General features: G+C 43.9%; 1 protein-coding gene across 1 annotated transcript in view; it reads right to left on the bottom strand.

Moving 5' to 3' along the window:
* LOC120932742 (protein mono-ADP-ribosyltransferase PARP12-like) overlaps positions 1–15,123 on the bottom strand; it is a 45,209-nt gene extending 30,086 nt beyond the window's left edge. The window contains exons 1-3 of the mRNA XM_040345393.1: positions 13,835–15,123; positions 9,879–10,014; positions 1,160–1,445 (exon numbers count right to left, since the gene is read on the bottom strand). Of these exons, the coding sequence (XP_040201327.1) occupies positions 1,160–1,445; positions 9,879–10,014; positions 13,835–14,124 (712 nt within the window). The 5' untranslated portion in view covers positions 14,125–15,123. The remainder of the gene's footprint in view (positions 1–1,159; positions 1,446–9,878; positions 10,015–13,834) is intronic.

The raw sequence follows: 15,123 nt of genomic DNA, 5'->3' as shown, positions 1-15,123 counted from the left end.
CAAAGTCCCCGTCCTCCAATGAACCATGTCCTACATATACCCTGCCCTCCAATGTCACCAATCTTCTCTTATTCATGCCAAGTCTCCACCTCCTGACAAGTTTTCATGGAATATGAATACATTCTATATACCCCTAAAGCAGGGATGTCAAACTCAATTTCATTGTGGGCCGCATTAGCATTATGATTGCCCTCAAAGGGGTCGGTTGTATCTGTAAAAATGAGATGTCCAGCGCATCCCCTCCCCTTTAAATTAGATGTCAAAAGCCACCCCACCATCAGAAGTTGAGTCCCCCACTCTCCCTTACGTCACAGTGCACCCCCCTTGCCTTATGCTGCTGCTGGGAAGAAGATGGATGCATTGCTTGAAAGCAGAAAGTAAGGATCTGGAGTGGGATCAGAGGAGGGCTGGAGCTCTCCTGCAGCTGCAGGAGAGGTGCGAGGGCCACATGAAATGGCCTGGAGGGCCGGATTCGGCCAGCGGGCCTAGTGTTTGACACCTGTGCCCTAAAGCCTAAACTCAATTCTTCCAAAGCCCTTTTCAGTGCATAGTCACTCTGCTATGTAAGAAATCATGAATGGACCAGAAATTACATTGTCACACTCCGGGGTTAAGGCCCCATGCACACGAGACGCTGGTAAACTCGAGTTCAGAGGCATTTGGGCATTTTTTTCAACTGCCCCTGAACACATTTAATGTTATCCTATGTGTCCATGCACACACTCACGTTTTTTGGCGTTTTAAAGCAGTTGGGTTTAGGCTCGTTTTTTCAGACGCAAAATTTTGGGGTCAGACGCAAACGTTTTTGCGTTTCAAAGCTTTGGGAGGGTCTACAATGTCTTTGTTATGAACGCTGATAGCCGCAAACGCAGTAAAACGCTGCTAAACGCGGCAAAACGCATCAAAAACAGGCGTTTTAAACGCCGGTTTTTGCCTTTGAAAACTTGAGTTTACATGTGTTTGCATTTGCTTCTCGTGTGCATGGGGCCTAATAGGACAGGCCAATGTTGGCATCTGGCTGGAGGGCACTACAGGGTCCTGAACCCATTGGTTGTGAGCCCACCAACTACTGCAGCCAGACCAGGGTGAGTGAAGACATACGTGTAATATACTGGAGGAATGAATCCATAAACACAGAAATTATTCTACAGGCACTCACCTTTGCTCGCAGGGGGTTTAAACTCTGCTTTTGGGGTAACATTGTTTTTAATGGCATTGGCATTCAAGTATGACTCCAGAATTTGAGGCACGAGGCTGGCAGCCAGCCCCCATTTGATCAGCTTCCGGCACGTTTCCTCTCCACTGAGGTCATGTGACCTCTTGCATTGACTTCCAAACTTGCAGTCGCCTTGCAAGAAGTGTTGGCAGACATGCAATTTGTTGCAGCTGGTTTTGAAGGTGCAGGAGCCATGAAGACCCTCACCACGGTTGTAGTGCAAACAGACCTGCCAGGAGAAGAAAAAAAAAAAGGGGGGGGGGGGGGGGGGGATAACTAAGCTAATCCAACAAAAACAAAAAACATCTAAGCCAATAACGTATTTTAAACGACATAAAAGCTGCATCTTTCTGTACGTAGCCCCCTCAAGAAGAAACCACAGTGTACACAAATTGTTTTTTATAACTATGTGAACAATTTTTAAACAACATATATAAAACAAACATTCCCAGTTCCCCCTCCAAGAATAAAATATGACACCAGCACACCGACAAGCCTGTTTCAAAGTGCAAAGCTCTTCATTCACATTATTAACTGTTGGAAGGCAACATGTTTTTTTGTTTTAATATCAGATGTTTCTGGACAGCTGCAACCTGATTACACCTAGCATGGGATGCCAGCAGAGCAAGCTTACCCAGCAGAGTGTGTGAAACTGAAGAATGCATATCAGAACCTTCATATGGAAAAATGCAAACCCCCTGGCGGTGGAGTATGGGATATGAGAGCTTTGCTTCAAACCACCTGGTGTAATGAAGATTAGAGTGCCCGATTGCCATGACTGCAAATAAAGCTTCAAAAGGCCAGGTGCTGCTGAAAAGATGACCTGGGTCAAAGCAGTGGTTCAGGGACAAATGCTGCCACCTGGTGGAGACTACAACATACTCCCTGGGAGATGGTCAGGGGAAGAATATACTGTATTTATCGGCTTATTACATGCACTTCCCCCCCCCCCCCTGAAAACAGTGGCAAACCGTGTGTGCATGTTATACGCCGATATTCTTTTTTTTTTTTTTTAACCAATGGGGGGCTGGGATCGGGCAATCTGCCCCAGGTGCCACACATTGGAGGGGTGCCACCCTGCCTCTCCTGGCCCTGGGACAGCAAACTTTAAAGTTAAGAAAAAAAAATCACTGTCAGCCCCTTCTAATACACTGCTCCTCCTGTGTCACTGTCATTGATAATCGTCACTGTCATTGATAATCGGAGCTTCTAAATGCCTCATTAACGTTGTTTTTTCCAGCCACTCTCCTCCTCCTTCTCCCCCAAGTGTAGTTTAAGATTCGAGGAGGAGAGCAGTCACGTAACTGGTCATAAAACATCAGAGGAGAGCAGTCACGTGACCGAGTAGTGTGAAAAAACTGAGTTAATGAGGTATTTAGAAGCTTTAATTTACAGTGACACAGGGGGAGCAGTGGCGTAAAATGAAGGATGGATGGCCGCACTCCAAACCAAACAGGTTGTCTTTATTTAAAACATACCAGATCACAGCAACAGAAACAGGAGGATAACCGACGTTTCGCACTGACTTAGTGCTTATTCATGGTTTGGAGTGCGGCCATCCATCCTTCATTTTACGCCAATGTTTGCCTAGTGCACTGCCAGCACCCTTGGAATCCTACACCTGTGTATGACCCTATAGCAGACCCACCTTGAGCGGTGATTTTCCTTCTTCTATTGCTTTTGGATTTTACAGGGGGAGCAGTGTATGAGAAGGGCCTGGCAATTTTTTTTTCTTAATTTTAGAGTATTCTGGCAGTGCTGTCCTAGGAGACTAGGGACTGCAAGGGGGCTTTGCGATGTGCAGGGGGAGGGGGCTGTGTAATGTGCAGGTGGCTGTGGAAAAATATTTTATGTTTCCCTGAAACTTCCCTTTTATAATTAGGGTGTTATACGCCGATAAATACGGTACTTGCTGGTGATTAGGAAGGACGGCCTTTTAATGGCATTTCATTGGACAGAGGGTGTGTTTGTGTGGGTTGTGTCTGAGTGCACTTTAAAAAAGGTAATGGCCAGCTAGAGTTCTGTCTTTCCCATTGAGCTCAGCTGTGACACAACATTTTGAGGATGACAATACGTAAATGAACTGTACCATTTATGTTTTATATGCTCTGTAGTATTCTTTTAGTGTTTGATGTTAGAATTTCACTTTCTTTATAAAATTAGATATTTGATTATTTAAGCATTGTGTTTAATTTTATAGCCAACATTGTTATTATAATGACCAACATTAACCTTATCAGAGCTTTGATAGACTAGCGAACTATATGTATAATAAATAGGGGAAATCTCAAAACCACCTCATGTTTACTTTAAGGGGCTGTAAAGTCTATTTTTTAAATAACAAACATGTCATACTTGCCTCCTCTGTAGAAGGGTTTTGCAGAGTGGCACCCAATCCTCCTCTTCTACGGACCCTCCATGGCACTCCTGGCTCCTCCTCTTCTCGAGTGCCCCGGCGGAGAAGCGCTTTCCCTGGGGGCACTCGTGCAGGCGCACTCCCGTGTCCTGCTACTACGTCCATTGACACAGACAGCAGGACCTGGCCCCCGCATAATTGGATTTGATTGACAGCAGTGGGAGCCAATATCTCCTGCTACTATCAATCTATCCAATGAGGACTCGAGACACCGGCTGAAGCTGGTGTGATCATCCCCATTGCTGGAAAGACCAGGTTCAGGTAAGTAAAAGGGAGGCTCTGGGGGCAGCTGCAGCACATGAGGTTTTCCACCTTAATGCATTGAAGGTGAAAAACGACCCCTTTCAGTAACGTTTCAGGTCCTGGCAGGGACCCTTCCTAATGAAATCCTTTACCATTTAATCTCCCATCCCAAACCCTAGTTCCACTACAAACATCAAAGGTATGGTTTGACAAAGATTCTTTGTAGTATTGTTAATACTACAGAATAAAAATGTCCTTTTACACTACTGTGCAATTTCAACCTCATGGAAAGGGAAGTTTGGGGAAGTTCCATTTAGGCATCACCATGAATGTACCTTGTGCGCAAACTTATAGAAACCAGTTTGGTGTGGAGAAACTCGAGTGGCCTGCACAGAGCCCTGACCTCAACCCTACTGAATGCCTTTGGGATGAATTGAAACAGTGCTAGCCAACCAGGTCTTCTCATCCAACATGAGTACTTAACCTCAAAGATGGGCACAAATTCCCACAGACACCCTCCAAACTCTCATGGGAAGCTTTTCCAGAAGAGTGGATGATGTTATAGCAACAAAGGGGGGTAATTTCAAAATAATGGCCATGTCTTAGGAATGGGGTCTCCAACAAGTTCATATACTGTAGGTGTAATGGTCAGGCGTCCACATGCTTTTTGCTTTATAGTGTATGTCAATCGCAACTGGCCAACTTTGTGACAGCTAGTCAGATTCACCGGTTAAGCGGAATGTAAAAACACAGATTCAAAAATAGTTGCATAAGACAAACAGAAAAGCAAAGTTAAATGACATGGGTCTGTCTGTATCCTTCCTTTTTAGACATCAGTCCTTACATTCCATATGTAACAGCAGGAGGTACAGAGATTCACTGCCTCGTGCTCAAGGACAGCTGATAACGCGTTGCAGCGAGGGAGTAAGCTGCTGCTTCCATGAACTCTGCTCTAGCGGAAAATGCTGGATATTATAACACAGAGCTGCTGGAATCATGAAATACAAACGGATATCACTATTATCTCTTTGTCATGGTAGAGGAGCAAAAAGGCAGTCCGGGACCTGACACCCTAAGAAATGTGGGGTCGGAACCTAGATGGTTTTGCAGTTTCAGACTTGCTCAATAGTGAAAAGGCCATACACAGAACCTAAGCTTTTTTTGTTTTAAGACTTCTACATGTAAGGCCTCATGCACATGGGAGCATTTTCCAGTACAGTATAATAAACATGGGCATTTCAGTACCCTGGAGGCACAGATGGTATGTACAGCTTGCTGTCAGCAGCTTGTCAAAATCAATGACAGACAGAAATACGGTTCAGCTATACGCACATCTGAGCGGTACTCGAATACATGGCCGTATGTGCCCCAAATGCAGACTTTTGGTATTTGGGGCATATGTCAGCTTATCATTGATTTTGTAACACCTCGATGCCAAAATACACCAGATTTTTATGCTGCAAGATCTTAAGAGACATGGGCAATTTTTTTGTAGACAGTTCAGTAGTGCCAAAACATAAACGTTCAGGCTTTGCTTACATTTGCAGTGGTAAAAACATGTGGATACGCTGGATTTCTGTGCCCCCCCAAGACACCACTCCCCCTTAAAGGGGTTGTAAAGATACACATTTTTTTTCCTAAATAGCTTCCTTTACCTTAGTGCAGTCCACCTTCACTTACCACATCCTTCAATTTTAAAGTGTCCCTATTTCTTCTGAGAAATCCTCCCTTCCTGTTCTTCTGTCTGTAACTGCACACAGTAATGCAAGGCTTTCTCCCTGGTGTGGAGTGTCGTGCTCGCTCCCTTCCTTGGACTACAGGAGAGTCAGGATGCCCACTAACACACAACTCCTTTCTCTATCTGCAACGTAGAGAGCGTCCTAACTCTCCTGTAGTTCAAGGGAGGGGGCGAGCACGACACTACACACCAGGGAGAAAGCCTTGCATTACTGTGTGGAGTTACAGACAGAAGAACAGGAAGTGAGGATTTTTTAGAAGAAATAAGGACATTTAAAAGTAAAATTGAAGGAAGGAGGACTGCACTACGGTAAAAGAAAAAAAAAAATAAAATTGTATCTTTACAACCCCTTTAAGCTATACAGGTGCATCCCAAAATTGAATATCTAAGATTTATTTCAGTAATTAAATTCAAAAAGAGAAACTCATATTATATAGGACGCGTTACACACAGAATCCTGTATCTCAATATTGTAGACTCATGGGTGGTTATTTACGAAAGGCAAATCCACTTTGTACTACAAGTGCACTTGGAAGTGCAGTCGCTGTAAATCTAAGGGGAAGATCTGAAATAAGTGGAAGCTCTGCTGATTTTATCATCCAATCATGTGCAAGCTAAAATGCTGTTTTTTTTCCCCCCCTTGCATGTCCCCCTCGGATCTACAGTGACTGCACTGGTTTAATGATCATGATATCCCTGCGCTTGATTGGCCTGCAAACTCCCCTAAACCTAAACCCCCATAGAGAATCTGTGGGGGTATTGTCAAGAGGAAGAAGAGACACCAGACCCAACAATGCAGATGAGCTGAAGGCTGCTGTCATAACACCTCAGCAGTGCCACAAGCTGATCACCTCCATCACCTCCATGCCACGCCGCGTTGATGCAGTAATTCATGCAAAAGGAGCCCGACCAAGTATTGAGTACATACTATACTGGATATATGTTCCCAATTAAGGGATGGGGCGTGGGACTGTGCAAATGCAAATTGGATGTGTCAAACAGTTAACGAGAAATGGAGATATTCGCTCTGGAACCGCAGAAACCATACACCATAGACAAAACTTGTATGTATAAAAAATTGTTTAATTATAATTTATCACATTATTCTATACAGACAAAGCTAAAAGAAATGATCATATGAGATGTTGTATTTCACCATTGGTAGAATTGCAAACTGTTATATACAGTGGGTCCGACATGTTTCACCCATTCGGGCTTCCTCAGGGACATATATGTATATAATACAATCTATGAATGAATGAAAGTATATAAATATAATGAAATACATAATCATACATGATATACATATCAAAAGTATGCTGAGAACATAGTTACAACTATATGAATTTAACATACCTAAATATCTATCGCAGATAGAGAGTATAGCATATAAAGCACATAGAGTATGTTATTCAAAATAAAAGGGGTAGACATATATGTAAAAAACAGAAAAACAATGGAAGTTAACTTATTTGAATCTATTGCCATTCCCCGGACATGCATATATTCAGAGTAAAGTATGTACCTCAATGATGATCGTAAACACAGGCCACAGGTGAATCCGCCAGAGAATTGAATGGTGGATTGGCAAGATACGGCTGGATCAAAAAGAGCGCGGGTCAAGAGAAAGCTGGTGATCCTACTGGGGAGTGTATGGAGGGAGTTTAAAATATAATAATGATATACGGGGGCTGAGTTTAAAACTCGAGGTGAGGTGAATGAAAGACAGAAAAGAAAAAGAAAAAAAAAAAGAAGAGGGGGGAAAAAAAAGGGGGAGAGAAGGGAGAAACGATATTACATCAGTTATATATATGGGGAATAATGAGTGCTCATATGTTTGGGCATTGTCAACAAGTATGGGTGTAGATATTAATAAGGTTGATAAAATATTAATTAGTAAGGTATATACTATATTAGTATAGTGTAGCTTAATTGCTTATTATTATCTAGGTTAAAACCATATTGAGAGGACAATGATGCACGAGAACCTCCCTCAATAAATTACAATGTATAATTAAATGGATGGCAAGCAAAGCAAGTCCAAGTGTTTGCAACTAATGAGTGTATGTAGTTACAATGTATATACTGGTGATGTGTGTTATTGACAGAATAACTGAAAACAAAGAAAATCTCATGTGAACTTACATAGAAAGATGTCCATAGACCTGAATAAGGCTAGGGGGAGCCGAGATGGACTTGGCAATCACAGCAGTGTATGTCAACCTATCTTGCCAATCCACCTGGCAATTCTCTGGCGGATTCACCTGTGGCCTGTGTTTACGATCATCATTGAGGTACATACTTTACTCTGAATATATGCATGTCCGGGGAATGGCAATAGATTCAAATAAGTTAACTTCCATTGTTTTTCTGTTTTTTACATATATGTCTACCCCTTTTATTTTGAATAACATACTCTATGTGCTTTATATGCTATACTCTCTATCTGCGATAGATATTTAGGTATGTTAAATTCATATAGTTGTAACTATGTTCTCAGCATACTTTTGATATGCATATCATGTATGATTATGCATTTCATTATATTTATGAACTTTCATTCATTCATAGATTGTATTATATGCATATATGTCCCTGAGGAAGCCCGAATGGGTGGAACATGTCGGACCCACTGTATATAACAGTTTGCAATTCTACCAATGGTGAAATACATCTCATATGATCATTTATTTTAGCTTTGTCTGTATAGAATAATGTGATAATTATAATTAAACTAATTTTTATATATACAAGTTTTGTCTATGGTGTATGGTTTCTGCGGTTCCAGAGCTAATATCTCCATTTCTCGTTAACTGTTTGACACATCCAATTTGCATTCGCACAGTCCCACGCCCCATCCCTTAATTGGGAACATATATTCATTTCTCTACCAGGGACAATAATGCTTTTGGCTATTTCCCCAGTTTCACCTGTGCAAGCTCTATATCTATCTATCTACATACATACACACTCTCTCTATACATACTATACTGTATATAGACATACTTTTCAGTAAGCCAACATTTCTGTATTAAAAACCCCCTTTTTTTATTTTATTGGTCTTATGTATTATTCTAATGTTTTGCGATACTGAATTTTGAGTTTTCATTAGCTGTAAGCCATAATAATCAAAATTAAAAATGCTTGAAATATATCACTGTGTGTGTAACAAACATATGCATTTTTTAAATGAACTTAAAGTGGAGTTCCACCCAAAAATGGAACTTCTGCTTTTTGGAACCCTCCCCCCTCCGGTGTCACATTTGACACCCTTCAGGAGGGAGCAGATACCTGTGTAATACAGGTATTTGCTCTCACTTCCTGGCATAAATCACTGCAGTGATCTATGCCACTTCCGGCGCCTATTCTGTCCTCCCCCACTGTCTTTCGGGAGACACACAGTTCCCAGAAAACAGCAGGGACCAGTGAGGACGCGCCGCACGACTTCACTTCCTGATTCCCTTACAGAGGATGGCGGTGGCAGCAGCCGAGAGTCGACACACAGATCGTCTTTGGCTGCCGACATCGCGGGCGTGCTGGACAGGTAAGTGTCCATGTATTAAAAGTCAGCAGTTGCAGTATTTGTAGCTGCTGGCTTTTAATATATATATTTTTTTGGGGTGGGGGGGCGGGTACTGCCACTTTAACTGAAATAAAACTTTTTGAATTTATCACCACTGTTGTGCAGTGGGCTGTACAACTGAATAGAGCCGCAGCTCGGTGGTCAAACACACTCTGAAGAGCGATTTAATGCTGGTCATTCTTTAGAGGGCAACAAGTGTAAATAAGCCCTTAAGCCTCGTACACACGATCGGACTTCAAACAAACTTTTCCGTGGATTTTTGTTTGAAGGGAGTTGGCCAGGCAAACCCATAGCATACACACGGCAGGACTTTTCTGCAAACTTTCCCAACATTACGTGTTTTTTCTGCTCTTTTCTGTCCCACTCTGGGGTCAACTTCTGCTATTGTTGGTTGATTTTAACATTGGTTCTGGGCATGCGTATTTGTTCTTTGGACAAAAGTCTGATGGATTTCTGTACACACGACAGGACTTTGCACCCTAGGACTTTTGTTGCTGAAAAGTTTGTCCGTTTCCAGAGCGAACTTTTGTTCGATGAAAACCGAAAAAAGTTTGTCCGATGGAGCGTACACACGGTCGGATTTTTTTTAAAAACTTGCTCATTTTGAAGTTTGTTGTCAAAAAGTCCTACCATGTGTATGGGGCTTTAGACGCACTTTACTATCAATATATTGGATTCTTACATCAGGCAGCAAGGTGGGGTCATTCTGTAAGAGCAGATAGCGCAATTCTGTTATGGTCAAGCCGTCCAGATGGTACATCTTCAATATCTTTATAGCTTTATCTGTATCGATGCGATGGTCAAACTTACAGCGCGGCCTGTGAAACAGAATACAGAGCATAATTTCAGCACTTTTTTTTATAAGGAATACAATTTTTATGTTTTTTTAAAGTGGAGGTTCACCCAAAATATAAATTTTTAACATTAGATTTAGGCTAATTAAGGGGAGCAGAGGCGGGTATTTTTTTTTTTAAATCAATGCCGTACTTACCGTTGTAGAGATAGATGTTCTCCCGCCGCTTCCGGGTATGGGCTGCTGGACTGGGCGTTCCTATTTGATTGACAGCCTTCCGACCGTCGCAAACAGTGCGTCACGAGTTTCGGAAAGTAGCCGAACGTCGGTGCGCAGGCGCCGTATAGAGCCGCACCGACGTTCGGCTTCTTTCGGCAACTGGTGACGCGCTGTATGCGACCGTCGGAAGGCTGTCAATCAAAAAAGGAACGCCCAGTCCCAAAGATCATACCCAGAAGCGGCGGGAGAACATCTCTCTACAACGGTAAGTACGGCATTGATTTTAAAAAAATACCCGTTTCTGCTCCCCTTAATTAGCCTAAATCTAATGTTAAAAATTTTTTTTCGGGTGAACTCCCGCTTTAAGTTCAAAACTTTTCAAAAACAAATTCACCTTCAGGACAATTAGAAATATTGCTTGAGTTTTAGGCCTAGTGCACACAGGCACCTAGGGCCACATGATGTTTAATATGGGCATATTTTCCTGCCTTGGCAGCGTGTACAGAGACCCATAGAAATCAGAGGCTGTAGGCAAATGTTTGCTGGTACTTGTGTATGCATGTTGGACATATGACCTTAGACACAGACTCTCAGGCCCCGTACACACGGCCGAGGAACTCGACGTGCCAAACACATCGAGTTCCTCGGCGTGTTCAGTCCTGGAGCCGCTGAGGAGCTCGGCGGACCGAGTTCTCCCATAGAACAACGAGGAAATAGAGAACATGTTCTCTATTTCCTCGCCGAGGTCCTCGTCGGCTTCCTCGGCTGAAAGTGTACACACGGCCGGGTTTCTCGGCAGAATTCAGCTCTGAACCGAGTTTCTGGCTGAATTCTGCCGAGAAACTCGGTCGTGTGTACGGGGCCTCAGTTTGCTTGTGTACGTAGGTCCATACACAAGCATGTTAATGCAAATACCGACATACACACACACACACATACAGAAATTGATTTCTCTGGGTGGCTGTATACAATAATTGGGGCTCCATCGTACAACCACAAGCGCCCGTGTACAGGCCTCAACCAACCTGACTATATTTGCATTGTTTGTGGATACGCGTCCTTCCAGTAACCTGCTGACACTCAGGGGGAGGGTCTTTCTGAGATAATTACAGGATCGTTCTCAGGTTTGTTCTACAAGAAAACCCCCATTGTTGTATCCCCACAGATTTACAATACCATTGATTAATGTTACCAAAGACGATAACATTGTGTGGGGGGTGCCTAAAACGTCACTCTGTGCAGACTTCTTGAAAAAAAAAAGCACTGTACCTCCCATAGGAAAAAGTCAACTAGAAAGAATACTGTTGTCATGGTTGCAAAGAAGAGGAATAAGCATTTTCAGGTAACTGAAACAGCAACAAATTGTTGATAGAGTGGCAAGGGGCTAGAATAGGCGTCTCCAAATGTTCTAAACAAAGAGCCAGTTTACTGCCCCTCAGACTTTAGGAGGGCCGGACTGTGGCCATTGGAAGAAGAAAAGATCCCGACTCCTGTGGGAAAAACAGTGCTCCATTTTTGGCGTCATTGGGAGGAATTGTGTCCCATCGTTGGTGTCATTGGGGAGGAATTGTGTCCCATCGTTGGTGACATTGGGGAGGAATTGTGTCCCATCGTTGGTGACATTGGGGAGGAATTGTGTCCCATCGTTGGTGACATTGGGGAGGAATTGTGTCCCATCGTTGGTGACATTGGGGAGGAATTGTGTCCCGTCATTGGGAGGAATGGTGCCTTTTCATTGGGAGGAATGGTGCCTGTTCATTGGGAGGAATGGTGCCTGTTCATTGGGAGGAATGGTGCCTGTTCATTGGGAGGAATGGTGCCTGTTCATTGGGAGGAATGGTGCCTGTTCATTGGGAGGAATGGTGCCTGTTCATTGGGAGGAATGGTGCCTGTTCATTGGGAGGAATGGTGCCTGTTCATTGGGAGGAATGGTGCCTGTTCATTGGGAGGAATGGTGCCTGTTCATTGGGAGGAATGGTGCCTGTTCATTGGGAGGAATGGTGCCTGTTCATTGGGAGGAATGGTGCCTGTTCATTGGTGTCAGTGGTGGAAATTATGCCGCATTATTGCTTTTGGTGGATGAAATAGTACTTCAAGGGCCAGATAAAAGTAAGCAAAGGGCCCCCCGGGCTGCAGTTTGGAGACCACTGGGCTAGAACCTGTCAGGTTATTGCTGCCCGTGTCCCTTTGAGAGTTTTTCCCTCACTTCCTGTCTCAACAACATCATAAGATAGTGATGACAATTTAGTTACAAACAGTAAGAGCACCCGTCAGGTTCATTGAAAGAATAAAATCTAATACAAACTAGGTAGGTCCTGTCATGACAGACATAGGGAGCTGCCATCAGGCCAATTTTATATAGATTTCCATTTCCATCCATTTTACTCATGTTGTAACACACGCTGATGTCCATTGACATACATGGCCAGTGGTATGGTGTGAATGGGACACATTGAAAATAATCGTTTTTCAGATCTCCGTCAGTTGATCTGCCTTCTAGCGCAGCTGTAAAACGCAAAACGCACAACGTGTGACTTGGCCCTTCATTCTTTCTTTTATACTAAGTCAGCAACCTGGTACCAGCATGTAGCCTATGGTTGCCACCTTTTCTTCAAGTCAAACCCGAACACTTTAGCGGTGCACAGCTATTTTTTTTAATAGTATAAACTATACATATATTTTGCTATTATATAACATTTCTAATCATATGAAGATAATAACAAGAGTCCCCCTTTACATCATAGTCCACAGAGTCCCCCTTTTCATCAGAGTCCCCCTTTTCATCAGAGTCCACAGAGTCCCCCTTTACACCAGAGTCCACAGAGTCCCCCTTTACATCAGAGTCCACAGAGTCCCCCTTTGACATCTGAACTCGCAGAGTTCCCTTTCACTGTAAGGGGGGACTCTGCAGACTCTGATGTAAGCGAGAACTCTGACATAAGGGATGCTCTGGGAACCCTGATTTAAGGGGGGACACTGAGAACTCTGATGTATGGAGAGGGCTCTGATGTAAGGGGGAACACTGTGGCCTCTGGTGTAAAGGGGAACTCTGATGTAAGGGGTGCTCTGAGAACCCTAATTTACCTTAGTGTACTCACTCAGAGGCAGGAGAGAGAAGGGGGGGGGACTTCAGTCACAGACAGGGATGGATGGTGAGCTCACTCACCCCTTGGAAGTTAGCACCTCTCATCCAGGTGTATCTGAGGCTGCTGGGTTTTAAATTTCCGGCCCCTGCAGCCAGTAACCCTGCTGGAAAGCCATAGTCTGGTCTGAAAAATGTGTCCGGGTTTCAGGCAGTCTGAAACCCGGACCCATGATTCCAAACCCGAACTGTCCGGGTGAATCCCGGACAGGTGGCAACCCTAATGTAGCCAGTGAAGCACACTTGTTTTTTTCTGGGAGGAAGTGAAATAATGGGAGGATGGGAATGAAAAGTGAGATGAAAGAAAAGGGAAGAAGTGATAACAGAGGAGAAGGGAGATAGATGGGGGAGAGAGGAAGGAAGGTAAATGCATGCACAAAGGGCCCACAATGGCAGCTCCCTTACAGCAAGCTCCCACTCAAATACAAACTTCAAAGAGTGAGAACCCTCAGGACGTGCCATAACCCCCCAAAGATCCACTTACCTGCTGCAGCCCCCCAGGATGAAAAATCGGCACAGGTGAAGTTTCCCGCAGTCGCCCGTACACTCCTGTTTCCGATCAGCACACATGCGAAGCTGACTGGCGTAGACCACCAACTGATCACCATCTTGATTTCTGGTCACCAAAGTCTGACCTTCCATGGAATCCATCAACTGGAACAATTGCTCTGAACTCAACTGCAGGGACCGGGCCAACTGCCCCTGCTCCATACTGCCCCAATTGGAGCAAAGCACCTTGCAAAGCCGCAGAGAGAGGGGGGAGGAGACAGACATGTTCAGAGGGCGGGGCGTCTGCTCCTAAAATGAGGACTACCCGCGAGATATGGACCTCCCACAACTATCTACCTCAACTTACAACAGCTTCTCTATGGCCAAAACCAAATATCCCACTCTCTCCAATCTAAGTGGTGGGTCTGTACTGCAAGAGCCACCCAATCAGTCGTGACTCAGTGTCCGGCCCCCGCGGATCAAGAGAGTCCAATAATTAAATCTTCAATTTGAAATTAGTTCTATATAATTAATCTACAATTCTTAGCTGTTCTATCACTCAAATCCCCCCTCAATCCAAGCCAAAGCTGTGCCAATCGGACTTATGTATTTATTCTGCACTCCTACAATCGCCCGATCTGATCCTTACAAACCATGATCGTTTGATCCTTACAATCTATTATCCTTCGATCTGATCCTCACGATCTATGGTTGTCTGATCCTTACAATCTATTATCCTTCGATCTGATCCTTACGATCTATGGTTGTCTGATCCTTACAATCTATGGTTGTCTGGTGCTTGCACACTATTATCCTTCGATCTGGTCCTTGCAATCTGCCATCCTCTGTTCTACACTTCATACAATCCTTACAGCTTTTGATCGTCCGATTCTCACAATCTATCCAATATGATTGGCAGATATGTGGCTTCCGAAGAGTTCAGTGCAATATGCCCAATATATACATATATATATATATATGTGTGTGTGTGTGTGTGTGAATTCTCTCCAATCTGATTAACAAATCTACTCGCTAAAATCCCTTCTGGGCTTTGGTAGAAGTCCACCGATCTAATGTGCAGATGTGGAGCTCCTGTCCGATCCAGACTGGAGGTGGGAGAAGGAGAGCCCAGGAGTTACCAGTCATCACCCACCCCAGATTCTCCGCTTCTCTTCCTGGCATCAGCCTCAGCCAGGAAAACGAAACTGCAACATCAAAGCGCGCGCCCGGCCCGGCCCCATCACTTCGGGCTATGCGCGCACCCGACCCTCACCATAGTGTTAC

This window comes from Rana temporaria, chromosome 3 (assembly GCF_905171775.1).
Source record: "Rana temporaria chromosome 3, aRanTem1.1, whole genome shotgun sequence".
Lineage (NCBI taxonomy): Eukaryota > Metazoa > Chordata > Amphibia > Anura > Ranidae > Rana > Rana temporaria.
The sequence above is the reverse complement of the archived record's forward strand: the minus strand, read 5'-3'. Positions and strand labels throughout refer to the sequence as shown.